Source organism: Muntiacus reevesi, chromosome 2 (genome assembly GCF_963930625.1).
Source record: "Muntiacus reevesi chromosome 2, mMunRee1.1, whole genome shotgun sequence".
NCBI classification, from domain to species: Eukaryota; Metazoa; Chordata; class Mammalia; order Artiodactyla; family Cervidae; genus Muntiacus; species Muntiacus reevesi.
Window position 1 is genome coordinate 178773919 of NC_089250.1, and position 19606 is coordinate 178793524.

A 19606-nucleotide genomic window follows, 5' to 3' on the forward strand; every position below is an offset into this window, starting at 1 on the left:
TTTACACTTTTTAAATGTTAGAAATATTCTGTCTGGATCATTTTGTGGGTGGAGTGATGGCTGTTTTGTAATACACTTTGTAAAGTCAGTTACTCTGCTGCATGGTCATCTTTAGGATAGATGACCTCTTTGTCATCTCTTTGATAATAACGATTTCCAATATATCAGTAGGTTGCACAGTAATGAAAGTGTCCTTGAGAAGATCTCAGAGAGCAGAGAAACGGATTCGATCAGTGTAACCCAGCTTACGTGGAGCGAGATCCCGCTGAGTTGGAATGATAATGACAGGATCTGGGGAAGTTATAGACCTAGACCCTCCCTCGGAGACTTCACCAGAGCAAGAAGACCTTCTGATAGTGAAGGTAGAAGAAGAAGATTGCACCTGGATGCAGGAGTACAGTCCGCCGGTGTTCGAGACTTTTTACCAGCGCTTCAAGCACTTCCAGTACCACGAGGCGTCCGGCCCCCGGGAGGCTCTCAGCCAACTCCGAGTGCTCTGCTGTGAGTGGCTGCGGCCGGAGCTACACACCAAGGAGCAGATTCTGGAGCTGCTGGTGCTCGAGCAGTTCCTGACCATCCTGCCTGAAGAGTTCCAGACCTGGGTGAGAGAGCATCACCCTGAAAGTGGAGAGGAGGCTGTGGCCGTGGTAGAGAATATACAAAGAGAACTAGAGGAACGTCAGCAACAGGTGAGTGAAAGAGAAGGCCTTAGAACAATGAGGAAGAAAAGGAAGAGAGTTAAGGAGCAGCTGAGCAGGGGTGAGGTCTTGAGCGCCCTGGTGCTTCATTCATATTCTTTTGTTCTCCTGGGATTAGGTCCACTGTGGAGATTTCCTGCCACTTCAGCAAAGAGAAGCAGTGTCCATGTGTTAATCTGGAGAAGAGAGTCTGCGATTTTGTTTGTTTTAAATTACCCTGTTTGTTTTTTGAGTGACATGATACAAAATTCAAAAAGTGCATAAGGTTGTAATGAAAAGTAAGTGCCCCTCCCACCCCTAATTCCCCAGCTGCCTGAGTTCTCATCAGAGGCAGCCATTGTCCCATGATACTTGTCTGTCCTTACAGAGGTACACTGTATTCTGTATTAGTGTCTATGTGTATGATGTTTTAAAAAAAACACAAATGTTTGTTGCATCACCTTGCACTTCTGCCTCTTGCTTTTTTTTCTTTTTTAAATGTATTTCCTGCTCTTTAAAAATTTTTTTATTTGGCTGTGTGGGGTCTTAATCCCGTGTTGAGCACACGGGATCTTTTAGTTGTGGTGTGTGGACTCTCTAGTTGTATGGTGTGGGCTCCAGATAGTGTGGGTTTAAAAAGTTGTGCCCCATCTTAGTTGCTCCTTGGCATGTGGGATCTTAGTTCCCAGACCAGGGATCGAACCCATGTCCCTTGCATTGCACGACATTCTTTAACCACTGGACCACAGGGAAGTTCCAGCTTTTTTTCTTATAGTGTATCCTGGCTTGTTCTATGTCAGTGCATAGAGTGCTGCCTCACTCTTTGAAACTGCATTGTGTTCCATTGTATGGATGTACAATAATTTAAGGCTATTTAAGTTGTTCCTTTTGATTGTCTCTGAATCTTTAAGAAACTTTGCTGCCACGAATATCCTTTCCATTCATCATTAGTTGTAGAATCAAAACTGAGAAGTCAGTTGTTGGCACAGAGCCCATACGCATTTGTAGTTTGGATAGCTGTTGACAGCTTGCCGTCTGCAGAGGTTATACCAATTTATATCCCCGACAGCCATGTATCAGAGAAGTTTTTTGCTCAAAGCCTGGTATCACAGTGTTATCCAACTTTGAGATTGTTGCCAGTCTGAAAGACGCAGTGTTCCGTTTCTTTGCAAGTTTAACATGCATTTTTTTCTTACTATGAGTGAGCTTGATCACTGTACATTTTTTAAAAGGCTGTGCATATACCCTTTTCTGTGAACGCTCTGTTTATATTCACCTATTAGAAAAAGTAAGCACTGGGTCTGCCATCTGATTTGCAAGAGTCATTTCCTTCTTTTGTTGTTTGTCTTTGCTTATGGAGATTTTTTTGCTTTGCTGGTTTTTCTTTTTCCTTTTTATGCAGTCAGTTTAAATCTTAATTTATGATTTCCGGGTTTTGTACCATAGTTAGAAAGGCTGTCTCCACTACAGTATTATAAGAAACCTTTCTCATTGTTTCTTCTCCATTGTGTGTTTATTATTGTTTTTGTTTGACCCTTTGAAATGATTGATCTGTCTGGAATTCGTTTTGCAGTGAGGTGTTTGCGGTGTTTATAGCTCAGTTTTTTTCCCATATGTCTATCCAGTTGTCTCAGCAGTCCCTTTTTTTCCTTGTCTGATTAAAATGTCATCTTTATTAAATACCAAATTTTTCCATGTATTTGGGTCCATTTCTGTTCTTTTTATTCTATTTTATTGTCTAACTGTCTGTTCACATATCAGTATTTTAATTATTTGAGCTCCACAAAGTGTTTTGGTATTCAATAGGTCTGCCTTTCACCCTTCCAAATTTTTTTTCCCAATATTTTCTTTTTTCATGTGAACTTTAGAATACTTACCTTCTACCACCCCAAAAATCCTGTTGATATTTGTGTTGGGATGGCCTGAAATCAGATGTTCATTTAAGGGAGGATCCGTATCTTTTCATTGTTCTTCTTCTCATCCTTTGTCCTTTCTTACCCTTTCTTTCTCATTTATCACCTGACTTTCTTCTTCCCTCCTGTTGGTAGGCCCACATTCTCTGAAACTTTAATTTTTGTTTTTTGATAGCAAAGAAACAAAAATTACGGGATCCTAGGTCTATGAGAGTTTGAAGCTAGTTAGAGAAGCTGCCTCATTCTTCATAGCTATTGCCGTTCATTGTACGGGACCAGTCTCATTCTTCTTCTCTTATGGGTCAGGGTGTTCCAGAACCTTCAGGTGTCAGTGTTCAGAGCATCCTCAGACTCTTAAGATCGTGGGTTGGCTCACCCCACGAGGCAAGGGGGCAGCAAAGGGGGCTACAGCAGACCCTCCGCCAGACCCTACAGCTGGGCTGAATGTTTGTCTTGCAGACAGGAGTGTTTGAATCTTTTTATTGCTTCTGCTAGGACAGGAAGTAAAGATTCCTGGTGCCATTTGGTTATTCCTTTGGTGCCTGAAATGGTAGAGTCCGCCTGCAATGCAGGAAACCTGGGTTCAATCCCTGGGTTGGGAAGATTCCCTGGAGAAGGGAATGGCTACCCACTCCAGTATTCTTGCCTGGAGAATGGCATGGACAGAGGATCCTGGTAGGCTACAGTCCATGGGGTCTTTTAAGAGTCAGACAAGACTAAGTAACACTAACACTTAATAAAACTGACTTGCAGACAGACTTTACCCTACTCTTTTATAGTAGTAAATATTCAAAATCCTAGTTTAAAGCAAAAAGCATTTTTATTTATTTTAAAAATACTTATTTATTTGGCTGTGCTGGGTCTTAGCTGTGGCGCGTGAGATCTTTAATTGCGGCATGTGGGGTCTAGTTCCCTGGCCAGGGCTCAAACCCGGTCCCTGCATGCTGGGAGTGCAGAATTGTAACCACTGGACCACCAGCGAAGTGCCCCCAGAGCGTTTTAAAATGGAGGGTTTACAGCAGGTATTACACATCCTGTCTTTGCGACATGCACCCCATCTGTGAAAGGAACACTCAGATCATTTCTTGGTGGGGATCAGTCGGGGATTTGAGGCCCAGAGGTGCGGGTTTTCCTAAGGGCCTACTCAGCTCACTGTGTCTGCCTTTCTCCCTCCCTGCCCTCTGTATCCCCAGCGTTGTTCCTCATCTTTATCTCTAGGTAGTTCTTGTCTCTGGCAAGCCTTTTCCCAGGCTGTATCCTCTGTCCCTCCTCCTGAGTTTCTCTGTCCTCTTCTCAGGGGACCTCTGGGGCTGCTTCGCTTCTCTGGGGCCCAGGTGCCCTTTGACCTACTTGACATTTTCTTCACTTGTCCTGAGCAAGTCTGTAAGGAGACACGCACTTCCATGCAGAGTCATATCTGCCACAACTGCGTTGCAGCTGCCTCTTTTTTTTTCCTTTCTTGTTTTTTTAAACTCTGCTTGTCCTCTCTGTCTTGGAGCAGCTTGGTTTTGTTTTTTTTTTTTTTTTTTAATTTTCTGACTTTGCAGCATGTAGGATTTTAGTTCCCTGACCAGAGGGCGAACCCTCACTCCCTGCATCGGAAGTGCAGAGTCTTAACCACTGGACCCCCAGGGAAGTCCCCAGCCATCTCTTAATGTGATTCTTGTGCTGTGTTTTGTCAGGGCCAGGAGGGTTAAAATTGAAAGTGCTTTGAAACATAAGGGAGGGTGAGACATGGGGAGAGCAATTCTATCTCAAAACAGGATCTGATTATCTGCTTCGATGCCACTGAGCTAGTACTTTCCAGAAGAGGCAGATTGTAAAGAGACTGGCTATGGATATCCTAAGGTTGTGTAAGAGCAGAAAGATAGAGATAGATAGTCATGCACTAGCTTCAGTCTTGGCATTGGTCTGTCCTACTTGAACCTGGTCTTCTGGGTGTCTGAGTGTGACTTCTTGAGTTCTGTATTGATCTTTCCAAGCTCATTTCTCATTTTTTCCCCACTTGACTAAACTTGGCCCACTCTGGCTTTCTGCCTGAGTGTCTTTGAGTATGTCACTCTGTCTGCCTGGGTCGCTCCTCACTTTACTCCTGGCTGAGTTCTTTCATCTTCCAGGTGTTGACTTCAGTGACCCGTCCTCAGAAAAGCCTTCGTTGGCCACCCAGTCTAACACTGGTCTCATCTCTTCTGCCTCATGGCATCCCATTCTTCTCCTTTCTTACATGTAACATAGTTTATAATTGTGTATTTATTTGTGTGTTGGTGTATTTAATGCAAGTCGTCTTCAACATAGACATGTTTATTCAGCCACTGTGTAATTAGTCCTGGATGGTTGTAGACACACAGGTAATACTTGGGCAAGGAATGAATGAAAGAATAATGTGAACTTGCTGGACTCTTTCTTCAGTTCAATTCAGTTCAGTCTCTCAGTCGTGTCCGACTCTTTGCGACCCCATAGACTGCAGCACGCCAGGCTTCCCTGTCCATCACCAACTCTCGGAGTTTACTCAAACTCATGTCCATTGAGTCAGTGATGCTGTCCAACCATCTCATCCTCTGTCGTCCCCTTCTCCTCCCGCCTTCAATCTTTCCCAGCATCAGGGTCTTTTAAAATGAATCAGTTCTTCCCATCAGGTGGCCAAAGTATTGGAGTTTCAGCTTCAACATCAGTCCTTCCAATGAATATTCAGGACTGATTTCCTTTAGGATGGATTGGTTGGATCTGCTTGCAGTCCAAGGGACTCTCAAGAGTCTTCTCCAACACCACAGTTCAAAAGCATCAATTCTTGGGCGTTCAGCTTTCTTTATATGTATGGATATAGCCACATCCATACACGACTACTGGGAAAACCACAGCCTTGACTAGACAGACCTTTGCTGGCAAAGTAATGTCTCTGCTTTTTAATATGCTGTTCTAAGTTCGTCATAACTTTTCTTCCAAAGAGTAAATGTCTTTTAATTTCATGACTGCTGTCACCATCTGCAGTGATTTTGGAGCCCCCAAAATTAAGTCTGTCACTGTTTCCACTGTTTCCCCATCTATTTTCCATGAAGTGATGGGACCAGATGCCATGATGTTGTTTTCTGAATGTTGAGCTTTAAGCCAACTTTTTCACTCTCCTCTTTTACTTTCATCAAGAGGCTCTTTAGTTCTTCACTTTCTGCCATAAGGGTGGTGTTATCTGCATATCTGACTCTTAGCCCTTCCTGTAACTTGCTGATTAATGTGGTTATGATTGGCAGATTGTGGCGTGTCCTGAAGGGCTTCCTCCGAAGAGCGTGCCACCTGGAGCCGGGCCCGAGTCCTTCAGTCACCAGCTCCTGCCTGTGGACCCCCAGGCCGAACATGAGCCACAGGGGCCTCATCTTCTGGAGGAAGACGGTTAGAATCTGGGCTTCCATGGGATGGGTGTGGGTGCCCTGGCCGTGTGGGTAAGCTGTTCTTGTAGTGAGAGACTTGGGTCTTGGCAGGCTCTTCACAGTTAGCATCATCTGGAGGTTGGGAAGGGTGGGGGCAGCGAATCAAGTCCTTGGTCAGCTTGGAGGCCGGCTAGGAGCTGTACTAACAACCGGTGCCACGCGAAACCTATATTGTGGATGAAGACAAGTTCTAAGTACAAGTACTGTTAAAAGATCTAGAAGTCTTTTATGAAAGTATCATTGTGGTTTTGCAACTCTCCTTCATTCATTTTGTTGTCCTAAGGCTCACGTCGACAAAGCCCTCCAGTTCCTAACTGCACTTCTGGCTGTTCAGTCATTCATGTGATACCTGATTTTAAGCTGTGTTTCACAAGGAGCTTTAGAGTAACTGACCTCTCTTTCTCTCCTTCAATCCCTGTCACCCTCACCTCACTGTTACTAACCTCTATGAGACACGTCAAGGAGGAAAAGTTTACACCTAGTATCTCATTTAGGAGGATATATGACCACAAGCCTGTCATCTCTAATTAGAGTCTCTTGCTATGGGGTATATTTTCTTTCTTTTTTTATTTGGCCAAGCCCTGCTGCCTGTGGGATCCTTGTACTCCAACCAGGGATCGAACCCATGGCCCCTGCATTGGAAACACAGAGTCTTAACCACTGGACCATCAGGGAAGTCCCTGGATTTATTTTAGAATTTAGAATTTTTAAGATTTAGTAAGATGATCTGATTTATACACCATCCGGATTAGAGGTGGGACCCCATATTTTGTTGTTGTTGTTGTTTAGTTGCTAAGTCGTGTCCAACTCTTGTGTTGCTGTCTTTTCTGCCCTGTTGGCCAGGCCCAGCCAGTTTGCTTATTCCGACAGAGAAGACTGGGTTGGGTGGTTGGTTTGACGCTCTGGGGCAGGCTGTACCCTCACGTCTTTGATGGCACCGCGGGCTAGTTTTCTGTCCCTGGGACTCATCTGGGCTTGAGAGGGCCAAGGTCATTTTCTTAAAAGCTGGAAACAGTGAGTTTCACAGGAACTTTAAAAAAATGAATGGACTTATTTAGGATGTAGTTATTCTAGTTATTCCAGTTATGTTGGAAAGTAGTCTATACTCATAATGACTGCTTCGGGATAGACTGTGTTCATCCCTTTCTTTCATGCCTTATTTTTTTTTTTATGCCTTATTTTGACTCTAGCCACACTGCGGGGTTCAGGTCCGTCTCTGTTTCCGGCTTTCATCTCTAACCATTGTCTCCTCTGTTTTGGGTCTTTGCTCATCTTTCTAGTCCTTGGACACAAGCAGGCTCCATATACTTATGTTAATACATCTCTAGGACCCGGGACACCATAGGAAGGTCTGAGTCGTCAGGTGAAGGGTTGATAGCACGTGGATCTGTCCAGGTCAGGGTGCACGAGGCAGGTCAGGATGCCCCATGAATCTCAGACAAAGGAGCAGTGGAGGTGACAACAGATTGTCAGATGGTCACCAGCATCTAGAGACCAGACCCTCCGGCGTTGCACGTGTGGGTCACTGTACTGCGAAGGCACCTTGATCCCACCTCGTTCCATCCCACCCCTCCTTCCAGAGTCACTTCCTGTGGAAAGGCTTTCCTGCTGCTCCCACCTCCTGCTGTCAACTCCACAGATGCCCCACCTCTGTTCCTGCCGGAACTCGGGTGAACCTTGAGGATAATGCTCTCTGCCCTATGCTGGCATCAGACAGTGAGGTTTTGAAAGGCAAGATTTGCTTTATCAGCCTGTTCTTATAACACACAGAGTAGACCTACTCGTAGACAAACTAGGACGCAAACTAGTCGGCTGTCTATAAACCAACCACGGTCAAGTTTTGAGGGAGAGTGTGGACTAAGGCCTTGCTAATGATCCAACTGTGGTCCCAAGAGCGGCAGTGCCAGCATCACCTTCGGACTTGTTAGAAATGCACAATACAGGGGCCACCCCAGTATTCCTGAGGCAGAATCTACCCTGTACCAAGACCCCCAGGTGATCTGTTTGCACCTTAAAACTCGAGAAGGCCTGGGCTCTCGGCGGTGCTTCAGCTTCATGAAAGATGTGGGCCTGTGGAGATGCTTCGAGGTGGCGAGATCTGACCTTGACAGGGCAGAGAGCATCCTTTCTAGGGGAATGGTCCCATCCCCGGTCAGCAGCGGGATCAGCCTGACCGCCTGATCACAGCAGGAAGCCTAGTGTTTTCAGGGGAAGGGTGAGCACGGGGTAGGCTTGGGGGCCCAGAGGAGAACGTCTTGACGGCCAAGCAAAAGAATGTGGCCTCAGCGCCACAGGGCACCATGGCGGTTTCTTGAGAAAAAGCAGAACATGATGGCATTTGGAACTAGGCAGAGATTCTCACCGACTCCTCTTTTTCTCCCCTCTCAGCGCTTCCTGCTCTCCAAGTTTCCTCACTTCCCCTGAAGGACAGCCCGGAGCTGACAGCCTCGCTCCTCTCCACCGGGTCCCAGGTGAGCCGGCGTCCCTGTGCCCATGTTGAGGGACCCTCGTTGGCTCGGACACTTAGCTGCCTTAAGCCTGATTCTGTATCAGAGTTCTATCTCTTTAACCAGAGACAGGGCTCGTCTGGGTTTGTGTTCACTGTCTTTTCCTGTTCCGCTCCCCCACCCTCCGTGAAGCACAGTCCCTCCCTTCTGAGCCTAGGGAATGGGGATTTAGTGGCGATCTCATGTTTCAGAAGTTGGTGAAAATTGAAGATGTGGCTGATGTGGCTGTGTCCTTCATCCTGGAAGAATGGGGACATTTGGACCAGTCCCAGAAGTCCCTCTATAGGGATGACCGGAAGGAGAATTATGGGAGTATGACTTCCATGGGTAAGAATGATTTTGTTTGCATGGTGTAGGACATCTTCATTTTGTTATCCATAAAGAGTATTTCTAGCATGTCTAGTGAAAGCATGCGTGTTATATTTATTTATTTAAAGTTTTTTATTGTATATTGGATATAGTTGGTTAACAGTGTTGTCTTAGTTTCAGGTGTACGGCACAGAGGTTGTTATACATGTATGCATGTAATTGCTATGACTGGTTATTTTGTTTTTCTGTGAGAGTAAATCAGCTTTCTTCGTCTCTCTCTCTCTCTCTCTCTTTTTTTTAATTCAACTTATTCTGATTATTTCCATCATAATAAGAGTATGATTGGAATAGAAAATGGCAACCCACTTCAGTATTCTTGCCTGGAGAATCCCCATGGACAGAGCAGCCTGGCAGGCTAGAGTCCACGGGGTCGCAGGGTTGGCCATGACTGAGTGACTAGGCACCGCACAGCATTTGCATGGATGGCTAATTCACTCCATTACTATTCTCAGACCACTGGTTCCGGCCTTACATTCACCTTGGCACCTGCATTTCACATGTCTCATCCCTTCTTGAATTTTGTACCCCAGATGAGATTTTTGAACCTATTTCTAAGCTAATGATCTTGGAAAGTAATATTTGGCTATGTTGCCTGGAGCAATTATAGAAAACCTCAGCACTATGGCAGATATTTTGAAGCTTATGGCTTGTAGCCTCTTTTGAATGAATTCTTTTGGAAGAGTCGCTGTCAGGCACGCTGGTGGACTTTAGATGGAATCCATCCACTATAAGCCCAAATTTCTTTTGAAAAGCGTTATCCCACAGTGTCCAAGTGTTTAGTGCACTCGCAGGCTTTTATTTAAAAAGGAACATTTTCTATTGCTCTTTCAGATTTTCTATTTCCTTTATTACTATTGATATATGTTTGTGTTTTCTTTGAGTTATTTGCACATGCCCTCTGCTTATTTGTCTATTGGGATCTTAGTGGTAGTCTCAAGCAATTGCTTATGTAGTAAAAATATTATATTTAATGCAAATTTCTTTCATTCTCTCCTTTTAAAACTAATTTCTTGGTCTAATTTGAGTCAGTATTGTTTTATCTTTTTCAATCACTTTATAGGTATTTAATGGGTTTCAGAGTTGCAGAACTTGGCACACTTCTTCTGCATATTATTCTCCAAGCTGTTTTGAATTCTTTTTTTTTTTTTTAGTTAATTTATTCATTGTTTGCCTGTGCTGGGTCTTCCTTGCTGCGTAGGCGTTTCTCTAGTTGCTGCTCTCCAGTTGTGGTGTGCGGGCTTATCACTGCAGTAGCTTCTCTTGTTGCAGAGCGCAGGCTCGGGGGCACAGGCTTAGTTGCCCCACGGCACGTGGGATCTTCCTGGACCAGGATCAAATACGGGATGCCAGACGGTGCCAGGGGCGTTTTATGTAATGTTTGAAAACAATTTTTCTCTTTATAAAAAATCTTTTTGGAAAGTTCTCAATGGACTATGATCTCTCTCTCTAGCCTTTAAAGAAACATTCTTGTTTTTTGTTAACCACTGAAAGTTTATCTTTGCAGACTCTATTAAATTTCCATGTTTTGAGTGAAATGCATGTTGCTGATCCAGTTACACGGGGATTGGACTGCAGCCTCTTTTTTTTGTTTGGACTGCAGTCTCTTAAGTGTGTCTGTTCATCAACGACCACCAAGCAGTGACTTAGCTCTCAACAGTCGTAGGGCCTTTCCGGGTGTAGAAAGAATGCTTTTCTCCCTTGCGACTGATTCACACCAAACTGAGATTCTTTGGGGATTGAAAAAGCTGAGAGATCCTCTTTCTTCTCAGGGCTGTGAATGAACAGGAAGGGGAAGGTGAGGACTGGGTTAGTAACATCACCCAGCATCAGATGTTACTGAGAATATTTAACACAGCACAGGTGTTCACAAACAGCTACTGGACGGAAGTCCCACATCAAGAGGAAGTCGTTGTCCTTAAATGAAATGACTGCTCTCCCAGTCTCATCCTGTTGATCCGTTCCTGCCGGCTCTGTCTTCCCTTTCTGCCTCAGTTTCCGACTTCACTGATCCTCATCCCATGCCTGTATTGCGACGTCATTTTGCAGATGGCTTTACAAAGTCATGCCTTGCTTGCACTTGTTGGTCTCATGTAATTTTTCTCTATTCCTGAATGCAGGGAGTAAACTTAACATTTCCATTTTCCCTCTTTCCTCTCAGATTATGAGTCCAGGAATGACAACGTGGAACTCACAGTAAAGCAGATTTCTGATGAAGCTGAATCATCCTGGATGACTTCAGGAGGCCCTGAAAGAACTGTTCCCTCGAGTCAGGAGTTTGGAGAAGTTAGCGACCTTCATGGCATGGTAGAAAGGTGGCAGGTCCACCCGCCAGGGGGGCGATCAAGGCAGACCCCTCCCCAGAAGAGAGAGCTTGGGGCCATCACCGACGTGACCCGGAAGCCACCCACCAGCGGCGAGAGGGGGCACAGGTGTAATGACTGCGGGAAGTTCTTCCTGCAGGCCTCCAACTTCATCCAGCACCGGCGAATCCACACGGGCGAGAAGCCCTTCAAGTGTGGTGAGTGCGGGAAGAGCTACAACCAGCGTGTGCACCTCACCCAGCACCAGCGCGTCCACACGGGTGAGAAGCCCTACACGTGCCAGGTGTGCGGCAAGGCCTTCCGCGTCAGCTCCCACCTCGTCCAGCATCACAGTGTGCACAGCGGCGAGCGGCCCTACGGCTGCCCCGAGTGCGGGAAGAGCTTCGGGCGCCACTCCCACCTGATCGAGCACCTCAAGCGCCACTTCAGAGAGAAATCCCAAAGATGTAGGTGTGAGCAGTTGGTCTTCGGAGCGTAAACAAGGCAGGAATTGCTTTATCAGCTTAGAACCATCGGACAGATGGGTGGGGATGGTGGCAGCTGTAGTAGGCAGGGATGGAGAGTTACCCTCTGTTTTATTATCATTTGTACTGTATTTTTTTTTTTTTTTATATTTATTTGGCTGCTCTGGGTCTTAGTTGTGCATTTAAACTTTTTAGTTGCAGCATGTGGGATTTAGTTCCATGACCAGGGACTAAACCCTGGCCCCTGTGTTGGGAGCACAGAGTCTCAGCCACTGGACCACCAGGGAACTCCCAACAACATTTCTTCTGGCTCATTTCTCTTTTTCCTGGCTCCTAACTGGATATTCTTCCAACTCCATATCCCCCTCACATTCGTTTGCTTCCCATTCCTCAGGCCTTCGTCAGTTCTCACCATCTTTGTTCTGTCTCGTTCTCTCTCCCTGACTCATGTTGGGGTGAGGATCCCTTCCACCTTTCCTACCGCCTCTCCCATGTCAGAATTCCTTTCTCTCTGTGTAGTAACAGTGTTTGGTGTTTCCCTTTGACTGCCTGTCCTCAGTCTTTCTCATCACCCTCCCAGGTAAGCGCTCTGTTCTTTATCTTGTTCACCGAACAGACACCAGAGCACCTACATGCTCCCCTCCTCCTTCGTTACTCCTGTTACATCATAGTTTCATCTGATTATCCATTTTTTCCTGATAGTTTCCTTTTCTTCCGTAAAAGGACCGATAACATTTTCATTTCCTCTTGACTTTTTCAGGTGGCAGTAGAAGAAGTAAGAATACAAAACTGAATGTCAAGAAGAAAATTTCAGAGTTTTCAGAAGCGGACATGGAACCCACAGGCAGACTCCAAAGAAATGTGTCTCCAGTTCAAGATTTTGGAGAAGGCCACGAGCACCAGGGCAAGTTGGAGAGAAAGCAGGGAATGCCCATGAAAGAGATACTAGGACAGCCCTCTTCAAAGAGGATGAATTTCAGCGAAGTCACCTATGCCCACAAAAAGCCCTCCACTGGAGAGAGACCCCATAAATGTAATGAATGCGGGAAGAGCTTTATTCAGAGCGCACATCTTATCCAGCATCAGCGGATACACACCGGGGAGAAACCATTTAGGTGTGACGAGTGTGGGAAAAGCTACAATCAGCGTGTGCACCTCACTCAGCATCAGCGGGTCCACACGGGGGAGAAGCCTTACGCCTGCGCCTTGTGTGGGAAAGCTTTCCGAGTGAGGTCTCACCTGGTCCAGCATCAGAGCGTGCACAGCGGGGAGAGGCCCTTTAAGTGTAACGAGTGTGGGAAGGGCTTTGGGAGACGGTCACACCTTGCTGGGCATCTGAGGCTTCACTCGAGAGAGAAGTCCCACCAGTGTCATGAATGTGGAGAAGTCTTTTTTCAGTACGTTAGCCTCATTGAACACCAGGTGCTCCACATGGGCCAGAAAAATGAACAGAATGGTGTTTGCGAGGAAGCATACAGCTGGAACTTAACGGTGATCGAAGATAAGAAGATTGAGTTGCAAGAGCAGCCTTATAAGTGCGACGTTTGTGGCAAAGCCTTTCATTATAGTTCAGACCTCATTCAGCATTACAGAACTCATACCGCAGAGAAAACTTATAAATGTAATCTGTGTGGAGAAAGTGTTGGCCAGTGTCCCCACATCAACCAATATCCTAAAAGCTATTCCAGCCTGAAAGCCCATCAGTGTAATGAATGTGGCAGAGGCTTTGCTCTGAAGTCACATCTCAATCAACATCAGAGGATCCACACTGGTGAGAAACCCTTTCAGTGTAAAGAATGCGGCATGAGTTTCAGTTGGAGTTGTAGCCTCTTTAAACATCTGAGAAGTCATGAGAGGACAGATCCCATAAAGACCTGAGATGTCTAGAGGTTCCTATCATAGAACAGCTCTTACACAATTTTAGAGACGCCTTCCTGAAGAGTAACCCTATTCCTATAACAAATGTAGTCACAACCTCAAGCATCTTCTTCAGCACAGCCATCAAACCTACAGATATGTTGAGATCCTTTATTTAGAACTTAGGACACCGGAGCATCCACAGCAAGTACAGATCTGCTTTCCCATTGGGAAATGCTTTCATTTCCATCTTCATTCACAAGAGTCTAGACAGGAGAGAACGATACAGTGGGTGGGGGGGAAGCCTTCAGAAGGCACTCATTCTTCACGTGAGTCTAAAAACATTGACACTGGGAGAAGCCTCAAGAACTCGGTAGAAATAAGCTTCATTTGTAGTTTCTGCCTTGTTTGACAGCTTATCTATTCAGGGAATAGCACAGTGAAAGAGAGAAACTTCAGCATGATCTTGGTGTTGGTATCTCAGCAACGAACCTCAGCAGTAATGCCAGCCACTGGAATGCTCCAGGGGTCATTCCCATCTTGAGTATTTTAAAAAAGAAATTGATTTTTAAAGTATTTATATCTGGGTGAAAATGAGGTTCAGAGCCTGGATGGTATGTGTTCTTGCTGCCTTATTCAGTCAACAACTTCTTCATGAAACACACTGTACCTTTTTGTTTTGTCTTTGATTCTCCTGGCACCATGGTTAGCTAGTAGAAAAGAAGTTACGTTTTAAATTCAGGAGAAACTGTGTTGGTCTGTCATGTCTTAGGGAGAGGGGAGTGGGACCTTAGGGGAATAAAGCAGACAGGCCAGGCTGTGGACTGGCTTTTATTCTGTTACCCACACAAATGAGGGTGACTTTGTCCACAGAAGGAGTTGGACCAAATTGAATTGAGAATTGAGTTGTGGTCCAAGCAATATGTGTGCCAACTCCCAGTTGCCCTGGAGTGGATCTCCCCAATAGGATAGTGGATAAAGAATGAGTTTCAACTTGGGTTGCCACTGGATTTGAGAGTAAACATTCATAGAAGCAGGGAGGTCCTGGTCTGGTGCGCCCTGCCTTTTGGAAAGGTCTCAGAAGGAGTGGTGGGGGAAAGACGATGACATGGAAAAGAACGTTAACGCAAACCTGTTTGCTAGAGAGACGGAGAGAGGCGTTTGGGCACCACTGAAGTCCTGCTTCTGCTGATGGCCTGAATTACAATAAACACCTAATGAATGCCTGTTGATTGTGTGTGTTGTGCACTGGTGCCCAGGCCAGGCCCCCTTTGCCTGGCTGCCATACCTGTCTCCAGCTGCTCTTGAGTTTTGGCTGCCAGGTGCTCACAGCTCACCCACTTCTCTGGAGGCTCAGGTAAAGAGAGCTGCCCCACCCAGGAGTCAACTGCCTGCCCCACTCCCAGCCAATGACTGGTTGATACAGGGTTACAAAGACTGATTCACTTGCCTCCGGGTGGGGAGCAGATGCAATATGCTCCAGACTCACCCTTTGTGGATCAGGCAAGACTTTGGTTATTGCCTCCATCCATTCTCTTGTCCTCTGTGCTGTCTTATCCCCTCCTCCTCTTCCTGTCCTCAGCAAATCACGTGGGTTTGAATGCTTGTCTCAGGCTCTGCTTTAGGCAGAGACATATGGTGCCATGAATTGTCCTATAAGAATGGACTGGTCACTCACCAGGAGGCAACAAGGACTCGCCACCAATGGTGGGCAGAACCCTGGTAGTCCCAGTCATGTGGTGGCCGTTCAGTTGGGAGACACTCACTTTGGTGAACTGGGATGGAATACAGATAGGAAGGGATACACCAATTTGGGTAAGTTTTGAGGAACAAAATGAAAATGCTTGTGGATTTGAGTGGCTCTGGCTGAAAGCCACAGATTGAAGAGAGAAAATGACACTTGGGGCAAATATCCACCAACTTGATGTAATGTATGAGTGTCAGAGGGCCTCCTTGGAAGCATTTAAGGAGACTTGTCACCTACAAACAGAATCACAGAGCTAAAGGTGATAAGACTAAAGGTGATTTAAGACAATTGAGAACAAGTTCAGTAAAGCCTGGTGTTAATGTCCACCTTGCTTTAAACATCATGCTAAGTGTTTTATGTGGATCACCTCACTTAATCCTCACATTATGCGGCGGTTTCACTTAATAGCACTCTCATTTTACAGTTGGGGAAAACTTGACATTCAGAGTAGTTAACTCCCTTGCCCAAAGTCACACAGCCAATAAGTGGCAGAATGAGTATTTGAACCACGGTCACTTTGCCTCCAAAAGCTAAGCTCTTAAGCACCAAACTAGACTATGTCTTAGATGATTAAACATTACAAAGTGATGAAACTTCTTGTCAGTTTATGTGAAAAAGGTTTTGATCCAAGTAGTAAAAACATTAATAGAATCTTGTAAAGGGTTTGATGGGACTGTCAAACTCAACCTCCCGCGCAATGGAGGAATCACTGTTCAATTGTAGACATGTGCATGCAACAACTGCTTAATAACTGTGTTTAACTGGAGAGAACACTTCCTGGCAGCTTCCTTTCTGCATGAAACCCTTCCACTGATGGGCTCATTGCATCCCGAGGCAGCCTCTTCCCTTTAAAAACACCTCTGATTGCCAGAAACTCCTAGTGAGCTGAAAACTGCCAATCTGCAGTCGTACATCTCTTAGTTGCAGAAAAAAACTTTAAAAAGAGTTTTATGACCTGAATGTTGGTGAAGTTTTTTTTTTTTTTTTTTTTTTTTTTTTTTTGCTACTACTCAATCATCACATCCATCATCATCTTACCTTGCAAACCTCCAAAAGTGAAGGGAAACACCACCATATTTTGTCTGGTCAGTTTGGGGCAAGTTAGAACAATCTGGACTAGGACAGTAGAACCTGCATTCCAACTACGGCAATAAATGAGTGCACGGAGCACACAGGTTGAATTCTACAGAAATGTTTGCCACAGCGCTGGGGCAGGGAGGAAGACTGTGACTGATTCTGTCAAAGGTTTTTCGTTTTTCTGCAGAGAAGTATCAGAGCCATCTGAGTGTGACCAGGTCCAGGGCACCCACTTTCGGTCCTTGCCCTGTAGAGGGAGCCATTGGAAGCGGGTACCATGTGCTATTAACAGTTCTCAAAACTTACGAGCTGCACCTTCCACCCCATCAATTCCTCACTTCTTTCTCACTAGTGAGGACCTGCTTCTAGGTGTTCCTTAGACTGAGGAGGAGGTTGTTAAATTCTCTCAATTTATAGAGGAACCACAGAGACCGCAATACCTCCTAGATTCCTAGAGAACACCTATGGCGGTAGAGCTCCGGGGGAGGGGGGGCGGGGGCGGGGACTGTGACGCACTTCCGCTAATCCTTCCGGAAAACCAGTCCTGTTTGTCCTACAGGCGTGTGGCAGCTGCTGGCCTGCGGTTCCCTGAGGAGCCGTGTAGTTAGTACCCGCAGCAGGATGTGTTTCTCTTCCACGTTTCCCTCCCCAACTTCCCGCCCAACTTAGTGCTTTGACTTACTCTGAATTTTGAGTTCTATGAGGAAAGGCGTTGAAGAGAAGACGTCCTGAGGTGTCCATGGGGTGGGTTTCCCAGAGATCTCACCCCAGGGCTTGCCTGAGGCAGACTTCTCACTGTGGCCGTTCCTGTTTCCATGCCCCTGAACTCCCAGTACCTCTTTCCTCTTCTTAAAAGGATACTAGTCTTAACCTTGAGGAACCTAAACTCATGACCTCATTTCACCTTCATCACCTCCTTAAGGGCTCTATTGCCATAACAGTCACACGGGGGTAGGGCGTACAGTGCATGGATTTTGTGCGGGGCACACAGTTCAGAACAGTTGGGATCTTGTTACTCTTTGCATTTTCCTGTAGGCCCTAGCACAGCGTCCGGCAAGATGGTAAATCTAGATTTTTGTTAACAAAGTGATAGAAGACCTGATTGGAGCTGGGGGAGAAGTTATAAAGTCATTAACATCTGCTGTCTTAGCCCATCTTTGTTTATATATTTCTGAGCCCTATTCTGGAAGATCCGAAGTCCTGCTTAGAACTTAAGGGTCTCAAAGGCAATGGCACAGAGGGACAAAGGAAGGCCCTGTACTGGGGGCCTCTCGGGGGTGGGGACTGAAGGGACAGGATTTGTGCCTTCCCATTAACCTCCTAACTACATCCTCACTTCCGACAGGGGCTGTCTACCAGGCAATGCGGTGGGGTTGGGGAGGTGGAGTCTGTGAGCCCTTGCTTCTCACAAGCTTAACTCCCGGCAGGATTCTGAACAGTCTGTGGTAACCATTATTGCCCCATCAGGTGTCACAGTGGATGTGGCATCATCAGCAGATGATGACAACATGGCTTGGGGGGCCTCTGTGGCCATTCATCTTGGTGAGCAGAGATCACATTGCCACTTTGAATGATCAGACTAAAGCATCTGTCTTGGCATCCTATCCCCTTCAGAACCCACACTGGATTCATTTTGGTGAGCAGGGGGTTTATTTTAATAATTTTTAATTGTCCGAGGCCCACTTGCCAGACTGTATGGCTTAGCTTTTGGTCACAGCCTAAGGAAAGCCTTAAGGGCAGGTAGCTAGTCGCCTATAGTGAAGCCTGTTGCCTGTAATTGGCTCTTCCTCAGGGTAGATTCATAGAGATGGGAATATAACACTACCTTACCTGCCTCTTGAGAAATCTGTGTGCATGTCAAGAAGCAACAGTTAGAAACGGAAATGGAACAACAGACTGGTTCCAAATTGGGAAAGGAGTACGTCAAGGCTGTATATTGTAACCCTGCTTATTTAACTTACATGCGGAGTACATCATGTGAAGTGCCGGGCTAGATGAAGCACAAGCTGGAATCAAGATTCCTGGGAGAAATATCAATAACCTCAGATATGCAGATGACACCATTCTTGGCAGAAAATGAAAAGGAACTGAAGAGCCTCTTGATGAAAGTGAAAGAGAGTGAAAAAGCTGGCTGAAAACTCAACATTCAAAAAAGGAAGATCATGGCATCAGGTCCCATCACTTCATGGCAAATAGATGGGGAAACAATGGAAACAGTGACAGACTTTATTTTCTTGGGCTCCAAAATCACTGCAGATGGTGACTGCAGCCATGAGATTAAAAGATACTTGCTCCTTGGAAGAAAAGCTATGACCAACCTAGATAGCATATTAAAAAGCAGAGACATTACTTTGCCAACAAAGGTTCGTCTAGTCAAGGCTATGGTTTTTCCAGTAGTCATGTATGCATCTGAGAGTTGGACATCCATAATGATGGAGCTGAAGAATTGGTGCTTTTGAACTGTGGTGTTGGAGAAGATGCTTGAGAGTCTCTTGGACTGAAAAGGAGATTCAACCAGTCAATCCTAAAGGAAATCAGTCCTGAATATTAATTGGACGAACTGATGCTGAAGCTGAAACTCCAATACTTTGGCCACCTGATGGGAAGAACTCACTCATTGGAAAAGACCCTGATGCTGGGAAAGATTGAAGGCAGGAGGAGAAGGGGACAACAGAGTATGAGGTGGTTGGATGGCATCACTGACTCGATGGACATGAGTTTGAGCAAGCTCCGGGAGTTGGTGATGGACAGGGAAGCCTGGCATGCTGCAGTCCAAACAGTTGGACAAGTCTGAGTGACTGAACTGAACTGGGTAGATTGCCGATTTCCAGATTGGTTCTTACCTGTGCAGAGAGCTGCCATCAGGAAACCAAGCTGCCTTTTACTTTTTGTCTTATCAGGGCTTCTGTTTGGCATTCAGAAAGAAAGCTCTTGAAGCGGGGATGTTATTTATTGTCAATCCAATAGTTGTACTGAAGCTACTCTTCACTGATATGACATGTGCCTCTCTCAAAGCCCCAGATCCTTGATCCTTGGGGCATAAATGTTTCAAAAATCAGAATTTTTTGGTTTGTAGAAAGGTGAGGTATTTTACATAAAACTGCTTAGGGGTTTGCACTAATACTCCATGTGCTGCACTGTGGTTAGTTGCTCAGTTGTATCTGACTTTTTGCAACTCCATGGACTGTAGCCCACCATGCTCCTCTGGCCATGGGGAATTCTCCAGAATCCTGGAGTGGGTTGCCATGCCCT

The 19606-nt window shown here is 45.7% G+C and overlaps 1 protein-coding gene across 5 annotated transcripts in view; it reads left to right on the forward strand.

Moving 5' to 3' along the window:
* ZKSCAN5 (zinc finger with KRAB and SCAN domains 5) overlaps positions 1-15639 on the forward strand; it is a 33601-nt gene extending 17962 nt beyond the window's left edge. For 2 of the 5 annotated variants that reach the window (XM_065923847.1, XM_065923846.1), the window contains exons 2-7: positions 172-689; positions 5836-5974; positions 8401-8483; positions 8711-8846; positions 11047-11655; positions 12434-15639. In XM_065923847.1, coding sequence (XP_065779919.1) covers positions 276-689; positions 5836-5974; positions 8401-8483; positions 8711-8846; positions 11047-11655; positions 12434-13551 — 2499 coding nt within the window. In that variant the 5' untranslated portion in view covers positions 172-275 and the 3' untranslated portion in view covers positions 13552-15639. Of the gene's footprint in view, positions 1-168; positions 690-5835; positions 5975-8400; positions 8484-8710; positions 8847-11046; positions 11656-12433 lie in introns of all 5 variants that reach the window. The other 3 variants (XM_065923845.1, XM_065923848.1, XM_065923844.1) reach the window with 3 other exon arrangements.
* Positions 15640-19606: the final 3967 nt, after the last annotated feature.